The sequence below is a fragment of the Rattus norvegicus genome, chromosome 20 (genome assembly GCF_021556685.1).
Source record: "Rattus norvegicus strain SHRSP/BbbUtx chromosome 20, alternate assembly SHRSP_T2T, whole genome shotgun sequence".
Classification (NCBI taxonomy): domain Eukaryota; kingdom Metazoa; phylum Chordata; class Mammalia; order Rodentia; family Muridae; genus Rattus; species Rattus norvegicus.
In genome coordinates, this window is record NC_141553.1 from 5,550,459 (window position 1) to 5,573,711 (window position 23,253).

Consider the following 23,253-nt stretch of genomic DNA (forward strand, 5'->3'; position numbering starts at 1 on the left):
TCCCGCGAAGAGGCGGTCCTGCCTTCTCCCCTTGGCTTCTTCGGGCGCGTGAGCGGGCGAGCACGCGCAGAGGGGGCGGGGGAGCTCGCGAGCAGGGTGGCGCGCATGAGCAGCGAAGCTCCGCCCCTCCGGCTATATATAAAGCGCTGGCGCGGGGCTCGGCGGCGCCATTTCGCGCTGGAGTGGAGCAGCCTCTAGGACGAGCTGGAGGATTGTGCCTACTGACCCAGAGTCTTGGAGCCTCCGCGGGCCGCCAGTACAATCCACGTCCATCCGCTCGGAAATGGCCTTCGTCCCGGCCCGTGACCGCTCCCGGCGGACAGTGCAGACCCCATAGAAGCCCCCGAGGCTCCCCTTTCTCGGGCCCCGCCCAGTCCTCGGAGTCTGTCCACCCCTCTACTCCGCCCTCAAGAGGATTTCAAAGATGGAGGCGGCGGCTCTCTGAAACCCCTGTTTGGTGCTCATCCGCCTCCATCGGAGGTCTGACGGGGCTCTTACCAACCCGCGGCGGCCGCGGCAGGAAGAGGGGACCCCTGTCGACCGGCGGCGGGCCCAATTGACGGCGGTGTCCAGTTTCGGGGACTGTCGAGCTTGCAGACTACGCTCTCCTGTGGTTCGCCGGCCGGCAGAGCCCGCCGCCATTTTCCCGCTGTCGCCGCCTGCGGAGCGCGCCAAGCTGCCGGAGTTGTGCGGAGGACGGCGCAGGAGACAGCGTTCGCGCCGGTCCCGCAGCGAGGCTGTCGCCTGGAGGGCCAAGGGCAGCGGCCTTCCCCCCACGTCCCGGGTTATGCTGGGCCCGGCGGTGAGGGGAGCCGAGGCCACCCGGACTTCACGCAGCTGAGCGGCGACGGCGGTTCCCTGAGGTCAAGATGCTGCAAAACGTGACTCCCCACAAGTACGTCTCCGCCACCCGTGTGTGGGAGGGGGGTTGGGGGGCGGCGTTCCGGGGAGCGGCGGGCGAGGCGCGCTTCCGCGCCGCAGCTGTTGACGCGAGCTCGCGGAGGGGGCTGCGACGGTTTTGAAGCGGTGGCGGCGGCCCAGGTACTGCGTCTGAGCAGCCTGTCAGTTTCGCGCTACCGCGACGCGGAGGCCCATCCGGCCAGGACGAGCTGGACCGCAGGGTGGTGGGGGTGTGTGCGCAGTTCCAGCCTTGATTTGTCATCGTGCTTGTGGGGGATTTCGGCTACTTCAGTGCCCGTAGAGTTGCCATGGTGACAGCTTGAGGGTTTTGCTAGGGGGTATTCCAGCAGGGTGGAGGGATCCATCGCGCCCAAGACTGGGTTGCTTCCACATATAGGTTTGGGCTGCTGTCGAAGGTCCACTTGCCCTCGGTGGTGGGTGTGTTTGGGTAGCGTTGAGCTCGACCGGTGGGAAGGAGGGTGGGTCCAAGACTCCGGCTCAGCTCACTGCAGATGTAAACAATGAGACCTGGTCTGGTGTCTTAGCCATTAGGAAACACATGGTCTGGACTGTCCACGGGGAGCCCGTGTGTTGATGGGAGCCTCTGTTGGTAGCGGTAGCCTTTGGTCTGAGCTACAGTGGGGGTCGTTGGGGACACTTTTGTAGGGGGGCAGGCATGCTCTATCGAAATTGGCTTGCTGGAGCTGACCTTGACTGCAGGGTGCTTTTTGTTGTGCCTTTTGAAAGAGACTTGTTTTGTTGGTACTTTTTGGAGGTCTGGCAGTTACTATGGAAGGATGTCTGACGAGTGTTTCCTTGCATTTTAAGTTGGGGTTGAGAGGTGGTTTCTTTTGTCTGGTTCTTACTGTGGTCTTGAAACCCCCCCCCCCCAGAGATTGTAAAAGATGGCACAATGAATTCTTTTAGGTGTGTCGGTCTTTATGAGGTTTATTCTCCCTTTTTCACTGGCTTCTCTGTCTTAACCACCATGGCAACCATTAAGTCCCTAGTGAGAGGATGAAGCTTCACTTTCTTAGCTCCACCCATTTTGCTTCAGATTCCTCTCCACAAGGCTGAAGTTGGTGTGACATTGGTTTTGCATTTATTTTAATCAAGCAGCTTGTCAAACTCGGTGTAAGCTAGATAGCGGCAATGGGCAAAAACTATTGTTGCCTTTAGTTGACCCCTGGCTGGTTGCAATTCACTTCACTGTGGACCTTGTGCAGCCCAAGCCTGACTAATTTATAGGGTTGCATAGTGCAAGTTAGCAAGATTTCTTGATCTTTCATGTTATTACCACATCTAATTCTGCTTCCCCTTTTTGCAGGCTCCCTGGGGAAGGGAATGCAGGGTTACTGGGGCTGGGCCCAGAGGCAGCAGCACCAGGGAAAAGGATTCGAAAGCCTTCGCTGTTGTATGAGGGATTCGAGAGCCCCACAATGGCTTCTGTACCAGCTTTACAACTGGCCCCTGCCAACCCACCCCCTCCTGAGGTGTCCAATCCCAAAAAGCCAGGACGAGTAACAAACCAACTGCAGTACCTGCACAAGGTAGTAATGAAGGCTCTGTGGAAGCATCAGTTTGCATGGCCATTCCGGCAGCCTGTGGACGCTGTGAAGCTGGGTCTGCCGGTGAGTAAGAGTCTGGACTGGGGGCAGGTATGGGAATGAACTGGAATGTGTGAGTGGGGGGTGGGCTACGTAGTATAGGTGCTGCGGCCCCTAGGGAGTCCCCGTTCTCTTTGAGCAAATAGCCACCAGCGTTCTGGATTCTTGGTCCTTTGTGCTTGTTATCTCTCTTGGCATTTCTCATCTTGCCTCCATGTGTCCCTTAACTTTGTGCCCTGGCTCCATTTTACAGATTCCCACCCCTGGTTGGGAGAGGACCACGGTGGCCAAAATTCTTAGCTTCTTCCTTTCCCTCATGCAGCCCATGGATAGCCATCCCCAGAGGTAATGTCACAGGATGGGAAGCTTCCCAAGTGGGTGGGAGCTGGGTGGCTAGTGAAAAGGTATCAGGGACCTCCTAGTGGGAGTTAAACATCTAATTTTTCTAGCCCATAGTTTATTTGGGGCCGCAGTGTGGGCAATACTCCTTAATGGCTAGGGTGTGCGTGTGGGTGTATGTATCTTTTTCCTGTTGGTAGTTGCCCTAGAATAGACAGTTCCTGTGGCTCTGACCTAGGATATCTTTCTTTAGGATTATCACAAAATTATCAAACAGCCCATGGACATGGGAACTATCAAGAGGAGACTTGAAAACAATTACTACTGGGCTGCCTCAGAATGTATGCAGGATTTTAACACCATGTTTACCAACTGTTATATTTACAACAAGGTAAGTTTATGTAGCAGCTGCTGAAAGGCAGTAGTACTCTGGTTCTTGGTCCCAACACTGCTGGAAATGCTATCAACTAGTCAAGGTCTAAGAAGGCCTGACCTCCAAATGCTGCTGTGTTAGATGTGGCTTCAGTGTTCCTATAATTAACAGTTACTTAAGTAGAACACGTTTCATATTTGGGGATGGTGGCCCTGTTTCTCAGAAAGCTCCAGAGACCTGAGAAAAGCGGGATCTGTAACTCACCAGCTCTGCTCGTGTGGTTTCAGGTGGTGGGAGTTAGTTTGATGTGATGACTAGTGAGGGCTGTGATGCCTGGGTTTGGGAATTCTTATGCCAGCAATTGAACCTTTCTTGTGCTTGTTCCTGTAGCCCACGGATGATATTGTCCTAATGGCACAGACACTGGAAAAGATCTTCTTACAGAAAGTGGCATCGATGCCACAAGAGGAGCAAGAGCTGGTGGTGACTATCCCTAAGAACAGCCATAAGAAGGGGGCCAAGTTAGCAGGTAGGAAGTGGGAACCTAAAGACGGGAAAGCTGTTCGGGTGACCTGCAGATGAGGGTGAACAAAGAACTAAAACTTGTTTTCTGTTACTGTTTTGTAGCACTCCAGGGCAGTATTACCAGTGCCCATCAGGTGCCTGCTGTCTCTTCTGTGTCGCATACAGCCCTGTATACACCACCACCTGAAATACCTACCACTGTCCTCAACATTCCCCACCCATCAGTCATCTCGTCTCCCCTTCTAAAGTCCCTGCATTCTGCTGGGCCCCCACTCCTTGCTGTATCAGCAGCTCCTCCAGCTCAGCCCCTTGCCAAGGTACGCATCAGTAGATCGGTTGTGCAGGGTGACTAGGAGGAAGAGGTGTGAAAGAAATGGACCTGGAATGACTGATCCCCTCCATCTTTCTACTACAGAAAAAAGGCGTTAAACGGAAAGCAGATACTACCACCCCTACACCTACAGCCATCCTGGCTCCCGGTTCCCCAGCTAGTCCTCCTGGGAGTCTTGAGCCAAAGGCAGCACGGCTCCCTCCTATGCGCAGAGAGAGTGGCCGCCCAATCAAGCCCCCACGAAAAGACTTGCCTGACTCGCAACAGCAACACCAGAGCTCTAAGAAAGGAAAGCTGTCAGAACAGTTAAAACACTGCAATGGCATCCTGAAGGAGCTGCTCTCTAAGAAGCATGCTGCCTATGCCTGGCCTTTCTATAAACCAGTGGACGCTTCTGCTCTTGGCCTTCATGACTACCATGACATCATTAAGCACCCCATGGACCTCAGCACTGTCAAGGTACCCACTGCATGGGGCAGATGGGATGCTTGGGCAGTGGTTGGAGCCTAGGGACCAATAGAGCAATCCACCTCTCCTTATGGGAACATGGTGGTTTTCCATTCTGTGTGTCTTAAAAAGTTGTACAAGGTCACATGCTTGGCTTTTCACAGTAAGGATAAGAGTCGGGTTAGGGAAATGTGATGATGGGAGGAGATGGCCTTGGTCACTTAGAAATGTTTTCTTCTAGACATAGATATTTCTTCAAACCTACCCCAAATCCTTGGACTTCAAACTTGAGCCCCAGGGCACAGATCCTTAAGGTCATCCCCACTTGTTTCAAGAGAGGGCTGCTCTTTGAGTCGGGTTGGCAGGGAAAGATGAGAGACTGCCTGTGCAGCTTCTCATGCTGCCTCCTTCTGCAGCGGAAGATGGAGAACCGCGATTACCGGGATGCACAGGAGTTTGCTGCTGATGTACGGCTCATGTTCTCCAACTGCTATAAGTACAATCCTCCAGACCACGATGTCGTGGCTATGGCCCGGAAGTTACAGGTGAGTGTGAAGGTTGGGGTTTACTCCACTGCTTATAGGGAGAGGTTTATTTAGTTTTTGCTGTGCAGCTAAAACTTGTAGAATTTAATTCTTTTATCAAGTTGGAGCTAGTGTGCTGGGTGCTGGGCATTAAACAGTTTTTGAGTCTGCCTGTCTTTCTAGGATGTGTTTGAGTTCCGCTATGCCAAGATGCCAGATGAGCCACTGGAACCAGGACCTTTACCTGTCTCTACTGCCTTGCCTCCCGGGTTGGCCAAATCCTCTTCAGAGTCCTCCAGTGAGGAAAGTAGCAGTGAGAGCTCCTCTGAGGAAGAGGAGGAAGAGGATGAGGAAGATGAGGAGGAAGAGAGTGAAAGCTCAGACTCCGAGGAAGAAAGGGCTCATCGCCTGGCAGAGCTGCAAGAGCAGGTAAGTGATCACGTTGTGGTCTTCAATTGGGCGAGAGCTTAGACTGTTGATCTCAATTGTTTCTTGGTTTTAATTACTTCACCTTTCTCGTGTGTAGCTTCGGGCAGTTCATGAACAACTGGCTGCCCTATCCCAGGGCCCGATATCTAAACCCAAGCGGAAGAGAGAGAAAAAGGAAAAAAAAAAGAAACGGAAGGCAGAGAAACATCGTGGCCGAATTGGGATTGATGAAGATGATAAGGGGCCTAGGGCCCCTCGCCCACTTCAGCCCAAGAAATCTAAGAAAGCAGGTGGTGGGGGTAGCAATGCTACTACACTCAGCCATCCTGGCTTCGGGACTTCTGCAGGAAGTAGCAACAAGTAAGGATTTAAGATAGTGTCTTAGTGTATTGTATAAGCCAGCTTCTGCGTGGTGGAAACTCATTACTGACAATTTCCCATTGCCCATAGGCTGCCTAAAAAGGCTCAGAAGACTGCCCCACCTGTCCTTCCCACTGGCTATGATTCGGAGGAGGAGGAAGAAAGCAGGCCCATGAGTTATGATGAAAAGAGACAGCTAAGCCTGGATATCAATAAGTTACCTGGGGAAAAGCTGGGTCGAGTTGTACATATCATCCAAGCCAGAGAGCCTTCTCTACGTGATTCAAATCCAGAAGAAATTGAGATTGATTTTGAAACACTCAAGCCGTCCACACTTAGGGAGCTTGAACGATACGTTTTATCCTGCCTTCGAAAGAAACCCCGGAAGCCCTATAGTGAGTATCAGATTATATCCATCAGTTAACACTGCTCCACAGGTATTGAGGGCAGCAAGGGTGTGGGGGTCTGGTGTGTGCATGCATGTGTATTTTTGGCAGGCAACATCCCAAATGAATGGGCTGCTTCGTTCAGAAAAGGAAGTTGGCAACTCTGGAAAGACTTAGGCAGTAAAGTGAATCCTGATTTTTTTTTTTCCCTCCAGCTATTAGAAAACCTGTGGGGAAAACAAAGGAGGAACTGGCTTTGGAGAAGAAGCGGGAACTAGAGAAGCGACTGCAGGATGTCAGTGGACAGCTTAACTCCACCAAAAAACCCCCCAAGAAAGGTATCTTGGACCACTGTGAATGTATTCACCCTTCCTCTCCTTTAAGTTGAATACAGGACTTGAACTGAGAGCTAGCCCTTGTGACTAGTAGGCAAGTGTTCTGTTGACAAATGAAAATGTCACATCTACCTTTAACTTTGCCTTACAGCGAGTGAGAAGACAGAGTCATCTGCACAGCAAGTGGCAGTGTCCCGTCTCAGTGCTTCTAGTTCGAGCTCAGACTCCAGCTCCTCCTCCTCGTCCTCATCTTCTTCAGACACCAGCGATTCAGACTCGGGCTAAGGGCCAGGCCAGATGGGGCAGGAAGGCTCCGCAGGACCGGACCCCTGTACCACCCTTCCCCACTTTTCCCTTGCTGTGACGCTTCTTCATCTCACCCCTCCATAGGAGAGCTGGCTCTGCAGTGGGGAGGAATGCAGGGACACGGACAAAATAAGATTGAATTCCTAGCCCTGTTGGGTGTGATGTCCCTGTTGAGGATGATGGGGGTGGGGCAAGGGTATGGGTGGGTGTGGGCATATGCCTGGCACCAAGCCCCCTGAGCTGCAGCTGTCCTGTTCACTTCTAAGGGCCCTGTTTTGAGGTTTTAATTTATTTAAGCTAGGTGGTAAGGCTGGGGGTGTAGCGCCGTGGTCCGCCCTCCAGCCTCCATGGGGAGGGAAGAAGAGGGAGCTCTTTTTGTTTTTTTACATTGACTTTTTTTTCTACTCTTCCCTTTACTTCCACTCCATTTGGGGCCTGGGGATTTTAGTCACCTCTCCAGTTGGCCCCCAGACTGTCTTTTCTTTCTTGATTCTAACTTGTAAATAAAGAAAATATTATTGAAGTTTTGAGTTGGTTTTCTTAGTGAGATTTGTTTCTGTGTTCAAGGTGATTCAAAAGAAATAAGATTGTTTTGAGCATTACTGACTGGGTCAACTATTTAGTGCTGGGTTGGGTGGGGACTGCTCTGCTCAATGCAGTGCTGGGCATCCACCATTAGCCGTACCCTCACTTGGCCCCTAGGTCTATATTTAGAGGCTAAGAATTGAGCCCAGAGCCTTAAACATGCTGGACAAGGACTGCTGTCTAGGTGGTTCTAAGCATTTGCTGTGCTACTGAATATGTGCTGGTGACTAGGTGAGTGGATGGCTTAGCAGGTCAAGTTTCAACTAGGTTATAAGTCATGTCTTATGTTTCAAGTCCATAGCTCTATGATGTATGGACATGAGGCTTTAGTACAGTGGGGCAGGAAGCATAGTGTACAAAAGGAAATGGAGCAGTGTCCAAAATAGTGATAGCTAATTCTGCCACAAGTGAGCAAAGTATACCTGAAGGCAGATAAGTGATGAGGAAGACTGTTGTAGCTGTCCTGAAACCGCTTACAGACATCCTGCTGAGGGTGGTTTTCCTGTGCAGGAAAGAACTAAGCTGGTGAGTTCTAGACCTAAGAACAAGTCTAGAGAATTTCCCTGGGTTGTGACGGGTTTAACAACTGAAGGTAAATGGAATGGAGCAAAGGTAAGGTTTAACCCCACAGCTCTGCTCATAGACTAAGCTAGGTTCACTTCAAGCATAATCTAGAACACATGGAGAACAGCCTTAAAGCAGTTTGAAAGGAGTCCCGGGCCGTCATCCATGGATTGCAAAACGGGTCTCTAAACCTGTGCTGCACTCTGGTCAGTGTATCTCCTGAGTAACATCCCTCCCCAACTGGTCAAAAAGGCATTTTATTATGTGTAGGGTCTTCATCTTGGTTTCTAGAGCACTTTGATAGGTAAGCAGGCTGGGGTTGATTAGAGGGACACTGAGTATTTCCTTCTGTGCTGGTTTGGAGTTGTACTTCCCATATCGGTTACTTCTCGGCTCAGGTCAGCCTGGCACTGGGAAGGAGCTAGTACCTGCTGTCTACCCAGTCCAGCCCTCATGGTCCAGATTGGAAAACTCCCAGGACAAGCACCAGGGCTGTTTGGAACTGCTGGTGCAGTGGGGACCAAAGGGTAGGTTGGCCTGAAGGATCAGTGGCTCTAAGGTGGCCAAGGTGTGGGTGGAACTAGTCTTAAGGGCCCCACCTGCAAGGCCTGAATATTCCCTTCTAGTGCTGCTGGTCTGTTCTGTGTACACAGGACAGTGCAAAACACGATGTGACTGGAGTAAGGTTTCTGTGATCAGAAAAGGGGGAACTAGAGATGGCAGAACAGCTTGAGTAAAATCAGGCTGAAGCAGGAGAAAATGGAAGATCAGTGCTCGCCCACATTGCCTGAGTGGTAGCTCTATAAAGCAGGTATCTCAGCCAGGTTTATATTTTTTCCTCCTGATAGTTCACGAGGAATTAGTGTGTGCCAAAAACGATTTGGTCGTTATGGTAACCTTAGATGAGGTATGTATTGTAATAACCTCTCTTAATAGATGGGGGGGGGGGGGCAAGATGCAGCTTGCCGGAAGTCAACACTATTTGGGGGTAGGATTTTGACAAGGCAGAATTGGCTCCAGAATCTGTACCGTCTGCATTGGGCTTACTGCACTGAAAGTGAGCTGGGAGACCTATAAGTGTCTGTAGTTACAGCTACTGGGGTCGAAGCAGCAGGTCGGGGCTAATTTCACTCCATTAAAACAGAAAGTATGTAGACTTTTAAAAAAAAATTTCCAGCAGTAGAAGGCTGGTCTGACTGAGGAGGGGCCACTGTGCTGGCATACACTGAGGTACTTACCCAAGACTGGGATTTTTGGTGCCATCTGTTGGTCATGCCTGTGACTTCCACTTGAATCTTCATTCATTTCCATGTTTTAGCAGGAGCCTTCACTCTTGTACTGTGGGGGATCATAGATAAGGCCTTAGGCTTTGTCCCTCATTGCTTGGGCCCTTGCTGGAGAGAGCTCAGCTTTGGTAAGATGTTCCTTGGAACACCTTGCATAACTCTCACGGGATCACTGAGCAACTCTCCAGTCTGTCTTACAGGACTTTACAGTTCCTCTGCCTGACGCTAGTGTTCCCAGGGTCGCTAACGCTCAGCATGTCCAAAAAGGCCTGCTTTTCAAACATGTCCCTTGATGCATTGTACCCCCAGCCCTGGCCCTCACGTGGCTAGACCAGGTATCTTTGAGGTACATCCCTAACCTAGCAAGTCACCTATGTAATAAGCATTCCCACGTGCTTACTTACCCGCTACGTACATGAGCACCTCTACAGTCAGTTGTTAATCCTAGAGCCCGTATTCATCGTGTGAGCTACAGCCTAGTGACCCTGCCTTGTTTTCTCCCTTGTTCCCCCGTCAGGCTGGGTCTCGCCCATCTAAGTTGTCACTCAGCTCTTACCTCCCAAGGAAGACCACAGTGTGACAAGTGCAAGTGGAGGATCACATGTGACCCAAGTATAAGAAAGAGTAAGATCATGTGCGTGCCAAGTGTAAGTGTAGGATCACACATGTGTGCCAAGTGCAAGTGAAAAGCACTCGTGTGCCGCTCGGTCCTCCATTCCTGATTTGAGAAAGTGTACTGCTGCCCACCGTACATGCTTTCCATCTTCTGGTTGTACCTGTGGTTAACGCTCCTTGCCTCTCCCACAAATCCTTGATGTCTGACCTGCAACCTAGTCCTGAGAACTCTCTAAGCTTCTGTGTACTCTGTACTTTTGCTCTGGACCCGTTTTCACCAAGTGACGGTCGTCACAAAGCTCATCGCCTGCCTCTTGGGCTAACTCAGCACTTACTCTCTCAGCGCCGCAGAACTCGACTGTGATTTCCCCATTGTCTTCAGCTGAGTGTCCCAGAGAAAACTCAGGGCGGGAAAGAACAAGCAACCCAGGCGGCTTCACGGAACAGCTGGGGAAGCGGAGGGCAGGGGCAGCCAAGGCTGCTGTGGGCAGTACAAAGGCAGCTGCCCGGAACATTAGAGGGCACTGCAATCTAAACAAAGGGTGTGCATTGTCCAGGAAGCTGAGAGGAAGTGCAAGCAGAGAAAGAGGTCTAGCAGCGTGCTGTTGTTGCTAGGTATCTTGTAGGAGAAAAGCAGCCCCAGTTTGTTCCGAAGTAGGCTCTTCCCACAGTTCCCAGGCTGGCTTTGAACTTCCTGTGATTTCTCCACTACTTCCGCCTCCCCGAGCAGCTGGGTTTACAGACCTGCCTGCCAGGCATGTGACTGATTTCAAAGTTATGCTCTGTATCAGAACTTCTGGTGATGCCCTGGAGATATGAGCAAACACCTCAGACGAGGCCCCCGGAAACCCCGCCCCCACGAGAGTCAGGGTGGGGGCGGGGCTCGTGGGGGATAGAGATACACACAGGTCTGTCTACATTTTTAAATTTAAGAGGACACACGTGTGTGTGTGTGTGTGTGTGTGTGTGTGTGTGTGTGTGTGATGGTGATTGTGGAAGTTGAAGACAACTTGCAGGAATCAGTTTTTCCACTTGTGAGTTCTAGAGTAAGGATACCAGATTTGGCTGCCGGAGGTTTTACCTGGTCTTTCGTCCCCACCCCTCCACCCCCCTTTTTTTTTAAGATTTATTTATTTATTTATTTATTTATTTATTTATTTATTTATTTATTTATTTATTATGAATACACTGTAGCTGTCTTCAAACACACCAGAAGAGGGCATCAGATCTCATTACAGATGGTTGTGAGCCACCAAGTGCTTGCTGGGATTTGAACTCAGGACCTCTGGAAGAGCAGTCAGTGCTCTAACCACTGAGCCACCTCTCCAGCCCCCCTCCGTCCCTTTTAAATACAGAATCTGCCAAAGACTGTTGCGTACTTCGTACTGCCGGAATGTGTCACAAAGCCCAATTTGAATGAGTGTAGCTTAGGAAGGGGAGGCGCAAACGGAATGAGGTCCTTGAGGGGAAATTCTCCTTTGGGATTGAGGTATGAAGTTCTAGTGACATTTTTTGGGGGGAACATTATTGCCGTTGCTATTGTTGTTCTTTTGTTAATCTTGATGATTTTTCTAATTGGAAAAGGAGTTAGGCCGGACAGTGGTGTGCACACCTTTGATCCTAGCACTAGGGAGGCAGAGCCAAGCAGATCTCTGTAGGTTCAAGGCCAGCTAATTCCAGGACAACCAAAGCTACACAAAGAAATCCTGTCTAAGGAAAGAAGGAGGAGAGGGAGGGGGAGGGGGAGAGGGGGAAGGAGGAGAAACAGAAGCTGGTTGCAGGAAAAGGATTTCATGTGCATATTTAATAACTAGTGGAAGAAATTAAAGGCAAGAGAATTAAAAAAAATAGCTAAAAGTCAACACAGTATGCCCCTCCCCAAATTACCTATTCACAATAGCGGTCCCTAATGAGATCTACTTACATAAAGTTTCAGAAAGAATTCAAAATGGTTATAAATCCATTCGGGGCGGCTAAGCTCAAATGCAGGTGACAGCAGATGCTGGCGAGGATGTGGAGAAAGAGGAATGTTCCTCCATTGCTGGTAGGACTGCAAGCTGGTAAAACCACTTCAGAAATCAGTCTAGGGGTTGGGGATTTAGCTCAGTGGTAGAGCGCTTGCCTAGCAAGCGCAAGGCCCTGGGTTCGGTCCCCAGCTCCGGAAAAAAAAAAAAGAAATCAGTCTGGTGGTTCCTCAGAAAATTGGAAATAGCACTACCTGAAGATCCAGCTATACCACTCTTGGGCATATACCCAAAAGATGTTCCAACATATAACAAAGACACATGCTCCACTGTATTCATAGCAGCCTCATTTATAATGGACAGAAGCTGGAAACAACCGCGATCCAGATCCCTCAATAGAAGAATGGATACATATACACAATGGAGTACTATGCAGCCATTAAAATCAATGACTTCCTGAAATTCGCAGACACAAAAGAACACACATGGTATGCACTCAGTGGTAAGTGGATATTAGCCCAAAAGCCCACAATGCCCACCATACAACCCTCAGAACATAGGGAGCTCAGGAGGAGGGAAGACCAGGGTGTGGATGCTTCAGTCCTGCATGAGGGGGAAACAGGATGATTGTGGGAGGTGGAGGGAAAGGGGGACCGGGGAGGGAGAAAGGGGGGGAGGAAGGAAGGGTGGCAACATCAGGATCTAGAGGAGATGGGAGAGAGGTACAGAGGGCCAGGAAATCGAATAAAACTATGTAGCGGGGGGATGAGGAACTGGGGGGGGGGCAGCCACCAGAGGGTCCCAGACACCAGGGAAACATGAGGCTCCCAGGACCCAATGGGGATGACTTTAACCAAAATACACAGAGAAGGGGGAGGCAGATCCTGTAGAGACCCCCTCTAGCAGATAGATAGGCACAGCCCCCAGTCAAGGGATGAATGGCACCACTCACCCATCTCAAAGTTTTTAACCCAGAAATGTTCCTGTCCAAAGGGAAGAACAGGGACAAAAAAAAAAAAAAAAAGGAACAGAGACTGAAGGATGGGTCAACCAGGGACTGCCCTACCTGGGGATCCATCCTGTCTGCAGACACCAAACTCAGCACTGTTGCCGTGGTCATGAGGTGCTTGCTGACAGGAACCTGGTGTGACGGATGGATCCTGACCAATGCAGATGTGGATGCTTGGAGCCAACCATCAGACTGAGTTCAGGGAACCTCGTGGGGGAGCTGGTGGGGGAGACTGGGGGAGCAGAAGGGGATTGCAACCCCATTAGAAGAACAACATAGTCTGGCTGGACCACACAGTTCTCCCAGAGTCTAGACCTCCAACCAAGGAGTGTATCTGGAAGGACTCATGGCTCCAGATACATATGTAGCAGAGGATGGCCTTGCCTGACAGCAACGGGAGGGGAGGCCCTTGATCTTGGGGAGGCTCTGGAGCCAGTGGAGGGGAGGGAGAGAGCGGTGGGGAGGGAGAGTGTGAGTAGGCAGGGGAGCACTCTCATACAGGGAAAAGGGTAGGGAGGGGGGCAGATGTGGGATGGGGATTGGTGGAGGGGAAACTGGGAAGTGGGATATCATTGGAGGTGTAAAGGAATGGAATGATTAATACAAAAATAACCCACGCAGGGAATTTACAGCTCAGGAATGAACTGGTGAATGGATCCCAAGGGAACATAAACCACTGAATCAGGAAATTAGAACAACTCAACAGGGCTGGAGAGGTGGCTCAGTGGTTAGAGCACTGACTGCTCTCCCAGAGGTCCTGAGTTCAAATCCCAGCAACCACATGGTGGCTCACAGCCATCTGTAATGGGATCCGGTGCCTTCTTCTGGTGTGTCTGAAGACAGTGACAGTGTACGCACATACATGAAATAAATAAATCTTAAAAGATTTATTTATTTATTATACATAAGTACACTGTAGCCCCAAAATAAATAAATCTTAAAAAAAAAATCACCTGAGTAGGACAAGTGAGATCTTGGGACACCAGGAAAAGACCAGACCATGAACTGTGGACATAAAGGAGGAGAATTCCATGCCAAAAGCATAGAAAGTATCTTCAGTAAAATCTTTAAAAAAAAAAAAATCCAATTCTAGAGGGAAAGGACACCCCGTCCCATAATATATGGGAATGACAGAACCAACTAAAATAAAGGAAAGAAGAAAATCCGGTGGTGGTCAAATCACTGAATAGATCAAAGAACGAATATTGAAATCTGGAAGAGAGGAGGACCACCGTATCACGCGCCGTCAGCTAGCAGCAGACTTCTTTTCCAATGGAAACTGAAAGCCAGAACGCCTCGAGAGGGGAGTTTCGAGTTCCGAGAGACCGCAGCAGCCAACCTAGGCAACTACACCAAACAAAGTCATAACTGGGGGAAGAAATGAAACTTCCCCTGTCAAAAGCGGACTGAAGATCGTTATGACCACACAGACAGCTCCACGGAGGGCGTTAGAGCACTGTGAACAGAAAAGGAGGGCATTGAAGAGACTAAGGGGCAAATTAGGAAGACGCCCTATGAGAACATGGCCCACAGAACCAACTCGGCAGGGCTCGCTCGTAGGGGCTCACGGAGACTGGGGCGACACTCATGGACTCTGTGGGTCTGAGCCGGGCCCTCTGCATACATGGTTGGGTGGTGTTCTGGTGGAACCCCTAACGTCAGAAGTGAGGGCATCTCTGACTTTTTTTGGGACCGTTTTCTTCCTACCGAGTTGCCTTGTTCAGCCTTGATAGGAGGGTTTGTGCCATGTTTGGTATGGAGGAGTAATAGATTTAGGGTTCAAGGGAGAGTGGAGGTCAAGAAAACTTCGGTTGGGATGTATTGTATGCAAATTAAAAAAGATTTTGGGGGGGGGCTGGAGAGATGGCTCAGTGGTTAGACCACTGTCTGCTCTTCCACAGGTCCTGAGTTCAAATCCCAGCAACCACATGGTGGCTCACAACCATCTGTAATGATATCTGATGCCCTCTTCTGGTGTGTCTGAAGACAGCGACAGTATATATGTTAAATAAATAAATTTTTAAAAATGCCTATCTCTTTAAAAAAATTTATTTATTTATTTTTTTTTTTTGTTCTTTTTTTTTTCCGGAGCTGGGGACCGAACCCAGGGCCTTGCGCTTCCTAGGCAAGCGCTCTACCACTGAGCTAAATCCCCAACCCCCAAGATTTTTTTTAAAAAGGAGAAGGGGTTGGGGATTTAGCTCAGTGGTAGAGCGCTTGCCTAGCAAGCACAAGGCCCTGGGTTCCGTCCCCAGCTCCAAAATAAATAAATAAAAAATAAAATAAAATAAAAATGGAGATGCCTTAATAGTAGTACATGGGGATTGGGAAAACACCACACACTACAAAACCAGCAAAATGACAATTAGCACGTGCCTTTAAATAACTGGATGGTAGCGGTCTCGGTTCACCAATCAAATGGCACAGACTTTGCAGAGGGAGAGCACAGGACCTCCTCCTCCATTGCTGCATGCAAGGAACACACTCCAGCATCAAGCAGGAAAGATGGGCATGGGTACCCCAAGCAAAGGGGTTCCTGCTCTAACATCTGACCAAACAAGACTCCGAACTAAACCCATTAGAAGGGATGAGGAAGATCACTTGGTGCTGATGCACGGAACCATCCATCAAGTGGGTATCCCAACTCTAAATGTGAAAAACAGAAGTACTCTCGGTTTCCCAAAACAAGTACTACCAAAAAAAAAAAAAGTGGGTGACTTAATACCCCACTGCCGACAAGGGACAGGTCATCCAGGCAAAAGAGTTGAAGGACAACTATAGAACACCCCACCCAAACACCACAGAACTCAATTCTTCTCAGCCGGCTACGCGACTTACTCTAAAGTAGAAAGTCTACACATGTACAGAGAAGCAAATCGTTTCCTGTTTACCATCTGTATTCTATTCTAGAAAGAAGTTAGAAATCAACCACAAGAAAAGCTTCAGAAAAAAAAAAAAAACAACTGGGAGAGTGGATGAGTAGGTCACTGAAGAAATGAAGAAAAAAATTAAAGTACTAGAACAGGAGAAAAAAAATGAAAACACAAAATTTTGGGTACCCGATGGAGGCCAGCTGGTTGGGAAGGTTTCCAATCTGCTTCCTGGTCCCAAGCAACATAATGAACCTTAAAACATTGGGAACCGGGGTTGGGGATTTAGCTCAGTGGTAGAGCGCTTGCCTAGCGAGCCCAAGGCCCTGGGTTCGGTCCCCAGCTCCGAAAAAAAGAAAAGGAAAAAAAAAAAAACATTGGGAAACAAGAGCCAACCAAATCCAAAGGTAGAGGAGAAACAAGCAGGAATGAAAACCGAAACAAAGAAACAAAGAGTTGGTTCTTTGAAAAGATAAACAAAATTGACAAACCGTTAGCCAGATTAAACAGAAGGAAGGAAAGTCCCTATTTAGTAAGCTTATAGGCGAAAGCAAAAGGTTTCAAGGGATGCCAACAACATTCAGAAAACCACCAAGATGGGAAAGATGTACTATACTTTAAAAAAGCTGTGTTCGGTCTGGAAATGGCCTCCCACGTCTTTGATACCAGGACATGAGAGGTGGAAGCAAGAGGATCTCTGAATTCCAGTTCAGAATGGTCTACCTGGAGAGTTCCAGGCCAACCAGAGATACACCATGAGACCCAATCTCAGTAGAACAAACCTTCGTCTTCGTCTCGGACTCATAACTAGGATATGGCTCAGTAGGAGAAGGTCTGCTGCTCTTGCAATGACCCCCAGTGTAATTCCCAGCACCCACACTGGGCAGCTTGTAACTCTAGCTCCACAGGGCTCTGGCCTCTTTTGGTATTTATATACACTTGTATTTATATGCATGTACAATTTAAATAAATATCTACGGGTCTGGAGAGATGGCTCAGCAGTTAACAGCACTGTCTGCTTTTCCGTAAACTTAGGATTCAGTTCCCAGCACCCATATGGCAACTCCTAACCAATCTAGTCCCAGGGGATCTGACATGTTCTCTGTGGGCACCGGGAGGGTTCCTGGGGAGAGGGATAGGAGAACTTTTACGTGATATGAAAAGGGGGAAGTAATAGGTCTAAAAAGATTAAAATGAGAATGGCGCAGGGGCGGGGGGGGGGCATGAGGGAAATGAGAAGACTTTACGGGTGGGGTGTGAGCCTGGCCGTAGGAAAGCAGAGACAGGTGGATCTCTGTGAGTTCAAGGCCAGCCTGGTCTACAAATCAAGTTCCAGGACAGGCAGGGCTACACAGAGAAACCCTGTCCCAAAAAACAAACGTTGTTAATAATAATAATAATAATAATAATAATAATAATAATAACAATTATAATAATAATACAATCACTTAATGAGCTGACTAGAAGATACAATTAATTTTTGAAGGGTTTGCATACCACTCAGGGATGAATGATGACACCCTCAGAAACCACAGATCTCTAAGCCGAAATCCCATTGCTAAATGCGGGTTATCTCCCTGCGTGTTGCTGGCCAAGAAGCCCCGAGAAGCGCTCAAGAGAGGGCGGCGACTGTCATCGCTCTTAGCTCCTGTTCTATTTTTCTTCCTGTTGCTGTGATAAGACAAGGATCAAGAGAAGGGACCACATGGGAAGAAGAAGCTTTCTTTCCGCTTGTACCCGAAGGCCACTGTCCGTCATGGAGGGGTGTAAGGACAGGAACTGAAGCCCAAGCTCCCAACTGAAACCATGGAAGCACGCTGCCTGCTGGCTCACAGCTCTCATGTAACTGCAACTGCCTCAGGATGGCCCTGTCCCAGGGGGCTGGGCCATCCTCCATCAATCAACAGCTAGGACTGTCCCGCCCCCTGCCAAGACAGGCTCACCAGACACTCCGACCCAGGCAATTGTCACTGGAGGTTTTCCCGGTGGGTTGACTCTGCGCTGTGTCAAGTTCACAATTAGTCCACACCCACACATACACGCGCTCGGGCGCGGGCGCCCCCTGGTGGAAACTTATTGCTAACGTCAGTTAATGGTCAGAGCAAAGCTGTCTTCTAACTGCATTTGTGTTGCCAGACCGGCTCTGCCTGTGGCCAGGGAAGATACTTTCCATAGTGGACAGTGGCCGGGACATGCTCACAACTGGTCAAAGTTCTGGAATGAGTGACAGCTAATGGCTCAGCCCTAAGTGAGACATTGATATTACCCCCTCCACGCCTAAGGGACGTGGCGGAACAGGGACAGAAAGACTATAGACCCTGAGGCTGGTGTTGAGGGAGGGCTATGAGACACTGTCTCGTGGGTAGGACGTCCTGATGACTGACTGGTTGTGTGGAGGAGGGGACCTGGAATAGAACCGTATGCTAAAGGCCTGAGAAGGAGTCGGGGCTGGGAGTTGGAAGCTAGGTCTGACTGTTGTAGGCAGGTAGTTTTCAGGCAATGGATATACCAAGAGGTGTCTCCTAGACCAGGATTATACGCCTACTGGGAGGCAGTCAGTACCCGCGGTGATCTTGAACCACAAGGTGGAGCCAAATCCCAAAATGTGGGAGGCAGAGCCCTAAGTGTGAAGGGAGATGAGGGGCAGGGCCAGCCCTGGTGGCTCCGTGGGATTTCCGGGATTTCCATAATATTCTAAGAGAGTCTGATAAGGGGACGGCCCAGATGAGGCAGGTGAGGGAAGCATATTCAGATCTCCCCAGGAACCCTAGGACCTGACAATTTCCAGCGACACCCCATGTCCGTTTCTGCTAAGCCTGCCAACAGAAGTCATGTTCGGGAAGGGCCTTTGCCAACCCTGTTGCTGTGTCCCACAGTCATGGTGACTCCATTTGCTATAGGTAGCAGGGGTGCAGGGGTTCAGGGGAAAGCCTACGGCATCCAGCCGTCACACAGAGCTTACCAGTCACACTGTCCGTCTGATCCCTGGCAAGCTAAGTCGTTTGAATGTTACTTTCCTCCTATATAAAGTGACCGTGGTTGTGAGGAAAGGGACTGGGGGCCTATAAGGCAGAATAACGCTTCTCCTTCATCTTTCCTTGAACTTAGGTTTCTGACACAGGCAGCAGTGATGCCACCTCAGAGGCCCTTCCTCTTCTGGCTTTGGATTTCTCGAATTTCCCCTACTTACTACTAACTACCTCAGCTGTCCCAGATATGGGTAAGGGTCCTGGAATTCGAGGCAGAGAGGGGACCCTCCTAGCCTAGAGCGTACCACTGGTCTGTAGGTCTTAAGAACCTGCTCCCCTCAGTACCCAAGGAGGCCCTAGGGGAGAGGGGGGACAAGGTCGGGTGCACCTTTGCAGGACCCACCTCTTACCAAAGGCTCCAGGAAATGAATAAATTATGTTTTTCCTCCCAGCCCCTAGAATGACGACCCTGAGACTATTTATTTATTTATTAACAAATGCTTAGGCCACGGTCTCTGGCTTGCTCCTAAGTTACTACCCTGTCATTCTATTCTGTGTTTCCCACGTGGTCAGTTACCTCTCCTCAGCTTCATCCTCTGGGTCTAGGGAGAATCTCCTCTTTATTCAATCTTGAGTTCAGTTACCTGCTGGTTTCTGTCTGTCCATCTCCTCAGCGCTCCTGGGCGAATGTCCCCTGTATTCTAGCCTCCTCTCCTCCAGTCCCAACCATTTCTCCCTCAGCCTTGAATCTCTCATGCCTCTATTTCCCAGAAATCTGTCTCTCTCCCAGCCAGTGTCCCACCTCCTATTTCCTGCCTTAGCTCATTGTCCAGAGGCTTGTTTTATTGACAGGTGTTGCTTATAAAAGAGGCTCTACACAGCAACAACTAAGAATCATGCAGGATTGGATATAGCACACACACACACACCCCACACTACACACCACACACACACACACCCCCACACACACACCCCACACTACACACCCCACACACATCACACACACACATGCACACACACACACATCCTACACCACACCCCACACACCCCACACTACACATACACAGATACACACACACAGCACACACACACACCCTACACCACACACCACACACCCACACACCACATACACACAGACACACACAAACCCCACACCCCACCACACACACACACACACACCACAAACCACACACACACCACAAACCTCACACACACATATACACACACAGACACACACACAGACATACATAACACACACACACACACACACACACACACACACACACACACACACCCGGCTTGGAATGAGCTTCAGCCTGCTAGAATAGGCACTTTGGTCAGAGGCTGGAGAAGAGGGGGTCTCGGAACCTCATGTACTTTGTGAACTCTGAGGCACAAACCCTTTAAATAACCATGAGAAAGAAAGGTTCCAACAATGAGGGCCTCGCAGCAGCTCGGGGTGGTTTGAGCCAGCTTTAAGATGTAAAGATGTTTCCAAACTCTTGACTTTATGAATAAGATGTAATATCACCACGCATGGAAAGCACTCACTGACCCGGGCCTGAAACCCCAATTACTGGAGCCGGAAGCAGGATTTCAAGTTTAGGGCTATCCTGGGCTACAATGAGTAAAATGCCAGCCTGGACACCTTAGAGAGACTGTCTCAAAACAGAAGCAAAGACAGCTTGGTGGAAGAGTGCATCACCTAGTGTGGCTTAGTTCCAGTGAGAAAGTGACCCGTTGATCACACGTCAGCTCGGTGAAACCAGTGCAGGGCGGTGGGAGCAGGCTGAAGTGGGAACAGATTAGGCAGAATTAAGCACAACTGTGTCAAGTGTTGGGCGCACCGGGCATAGGCTTTCACTGTTCTAGAGGGGCAAGTAGTGTGAAAAACAGACAGACAGACAGACAGACACACGGGAGCGTGTTACGTTCCACAGGGAGAGTCACAGTGGGGGTGGGGAGGCAGAAGATGTCACCGTCCCGACATTTGATCAGGGCTTGGGGACTGTCAGACAGGATCTGGGCAGAAGAAGTCTGGGACACAGCGTAACTTATGCAAAGTCAAACCTACAAGGGAAGCTGTGACTTGCACACGGCTATGGAGGTGGGTGTGGAGCAAAGGTTAAAGCTGTCACCATTTGAGGAGGCTCCTCAAGCTGCCGGGAAGAGAGCGCAGGAGTAAACATGAGGCAGGAGGACAGGAGAGTTCTACCCAGACTCACACGGGCTCTCAGAACTTGGCTTTACACCTGGAAGCTACCAATTCGAGGCTCTCCATCGATGTCCTCGTGGGGGTCATTTCCAACCTTGAGCCCTCTGTAATGGCTACTCCTGGTTGTCAACTTGACTGGAATGAACTACAGTCCAGAATTGGAAGGCTCACCTGTGATCAGCTCTTGAGGCTGGGAGACACAAGTTTCTGACCTGGGTCTTGGCATGGAGATCTTGAGGCAGAGTGACTGTGAATCCCAGAAGACTGAGTCGAGGAGAGCTCTGAGTTCAAGGTCATCCGGGACAAAGCAAATCCCAGATCCAGGCGTGGTGGTCCACGCCTTTAGTCTGGGACACCCCTTCTGCTGGAGGCCTACGCAAGGACCTTGGAAGAAGGAGCACATCTGTTGGAATCTACTTCTGCAGAAGACCAGCTGAAACAACTACCCTGGTGGGACCGAGCAACGGCTAGGTCCTTGGACTTCCATTCACAGCTGACCGCTGTTGGGGAGTTGGACTACAGACTGTAAGTCATCACAGCAAATCCCCTTACTATATAGAGACCACCTATAAGTTCTGTGACTCTAGAGAACCCTGACTAATACATCGTCCGAGGGTCAGAGTGGAAATGAGATCACGTTCCTCCACCCGCATTGCATAAAGCTGCACGTACTCTCTGAAGCCGAAGAAGTATGCGCCCCGATAGAATAAGGCACCAGACTGTAGAAGAGAGGTGACAGGGAACAGAGAGATCCAGCAGAGCAGGCAGGTGCATCCTGACAAGATGCTGAAGGGAGGTGCCGGTCACTGAGGACTAATTAGTAAGAGCAGGGGGAAGTTCTGGGAGGACACGTGACGCGTGTCTGACTTTTGATTGGTTGGTAACAGGTGTAACCAAAGTCAAGCAAAAAGAAAGTGAACTGAGTCCCCAGGGAGAGCAGGAGGCCATTTAGGGAAGGAAGGCTGCCGGTTGACTCCGCGTTCACCTGGGTGGGGCAACCCTGAGCCAATCAGAGTCATGGACAAAGCTGCCGAAAGTGGGTGTGGTGTTGGAAGCGGGCGTGTGGGATCCTCAGACAGAAAACACAAAGCACAATCCTGGCTTCTCTGCCACAGTGGAACAAATGAAGAAGGAAAACCCGTCAACAACAACCAGCTACACTGATGTGACTCTGATCCCAGTGGAGACTGACGGGTCCCTGTGAGTTCGAGGCCAGCCTAGTCTACATAGCAAGTTCCAGGACAACCAGGCTACATAGTTGGGCCCTGTTTGAAAACAAAATCAAATCCGTCACGATGTAGTAATCCACCCCACGTGGCATGGACAGGAGATTATTATTAACGGCTGTAGTCCTCTTTCCACTAACAAAATGTTTTTCATCCTTTAAAAGATTTATTTGGGGGCTGGAGAGATGGCTCAGCGGTTAAGAGCACTGACTGCTCTTCCGGAGGTCCTGAGTTCAATTCCCAGCAACTACATGGTGGCTCACAACCATCTGTAATAGGATCTGATGATCTAGCTCTTCCGGTGTGTCTGAAGGCAGCTACAGTATACACATATAAATTAAAAAAAAAAAAAAGATTTATTTAGTCTGTGGTTCTGGAGAGTCAAGGGCATGAGGCCAGGCTCTGGGGAGGATTTGCAGTCTGGGGATACCCCATGGAGGGAGTGTGTGGGAGGAAGCAGACAGGAAGCCAGAGGGCAGTTGGGGATCAGGCTGCTTCTTACGACTAGATAACCAGAGCTGCATTAATCCCTCCCCAGGACGATGTCCCCAGTGATCTCAGAACCTCCTCTTGACCTCATCTTAAAGATCCCCGTACCCCAACATCACCGGTACTGAGGACCAAGCTGCCAGCACCATAAGTGGGGGAGGGAGCAATCCACAACCGGATCACACCTCAGGGTCTGTTAGGACAGTTGGAAGTAATTGTCCCTGAGGGTGAGGCTGCGGTAAGGGAAGGGGCTTGGTCACAAATCCCGCAGAGCTCTTCTGACTCTGGCTATTCGTGGAAGGGATCTGAGGGAGCCAGCACAGAAATCTCAGGGAGGGCTGGAGAGATGGCTCAGCGGTTAAGAGCACCCGACTGCTCTTCCAGAGGTCATGAGTTCAATTCCCAGCAACCACATGGTGGCTCACAACCATCTGTAAAGAGATCCGATGCCCTCTTCTGGTGTATCTGAAGACAGCTACAGTGTACTTATATATAATAAATAAATAAATCTTTAAAAAAAAAAAAAGAAATCTCAGGGAAAGGAGAGTGGACTGGAGGGCAGAGGGGAATGGTTGTGTCACTCCGTGGGAGAGGTGACC

General features: G+C 49.8%; 1 protein-coding gene across 4 annotated transcripts; it reads left to right on the plus strand.

The window, feature by feature from the left end:
* Nucleotides 1-163: 163 nt before the first annotated feature.
* Brd2 (bromodomain containing 2) lies at nt 164-7,385 on the plus strand. 4 transcript variants are annotated; one of them, XM_087597043.1, is made up of 13 exons: nt 164-895; nt 2,228-2,531; nt 2,761-2,852; nt 3,100-3,237; nt 3,610-3,748; nt 3,847-4,061; nt 4,160-4,534; nt 4,764-5,067; nt 5,230-5,475; nt 5,573-5,835; nt 5,926-6,230; nt 6,437-6,559; nt 6,708-7,385. In XM_087597043.1, the coding sequence occupies exons 7-13, from the start codon at nt 4,428-4,430 to the stop codon at nt 6,839-6,841; spliced, it is 1,482 nt and encodes a 493-aa protein (XP_087453169.1). In that variant the 5' UTR covers nt 164-895; nt 2,228-2,531; nt 2,761-2,852; nt 3,100-3,237; nt 3,610-3,748; nt 3,847-4,061; nt 4,160-4,427; the 3' UTR covers nt 6,842-7,385.
* The last annotated feature ends 15,868 nt before the right edge of the window (nt 7,386-23,253 follow it).

Excerpts from the sequence above, each read along its gene's own strand:
- Brd2 (XM_087597042.1), top strand. The coding sequence starts at position 3,127 with ATGGACATGGGAACTATCAAGAGGAGACTTGAAAACAATTACTACTGG. Across the intron at positions 4,535-4,938 it reads TGGACCTCAGCACTGTCAAG|CGGAAGATGGAGAACCGCGA; the intron begins GTACCCACTGCA and ends CTCCTTCTGCAG. Across the intron at positions 6,560-6,707 it reads CAAAAAACCCCCCAAGAAAG|CGAGTGAGAAGACAGAGTCA; the intron begins GTATCTTGGACC and ends TTTGCCTTACAG.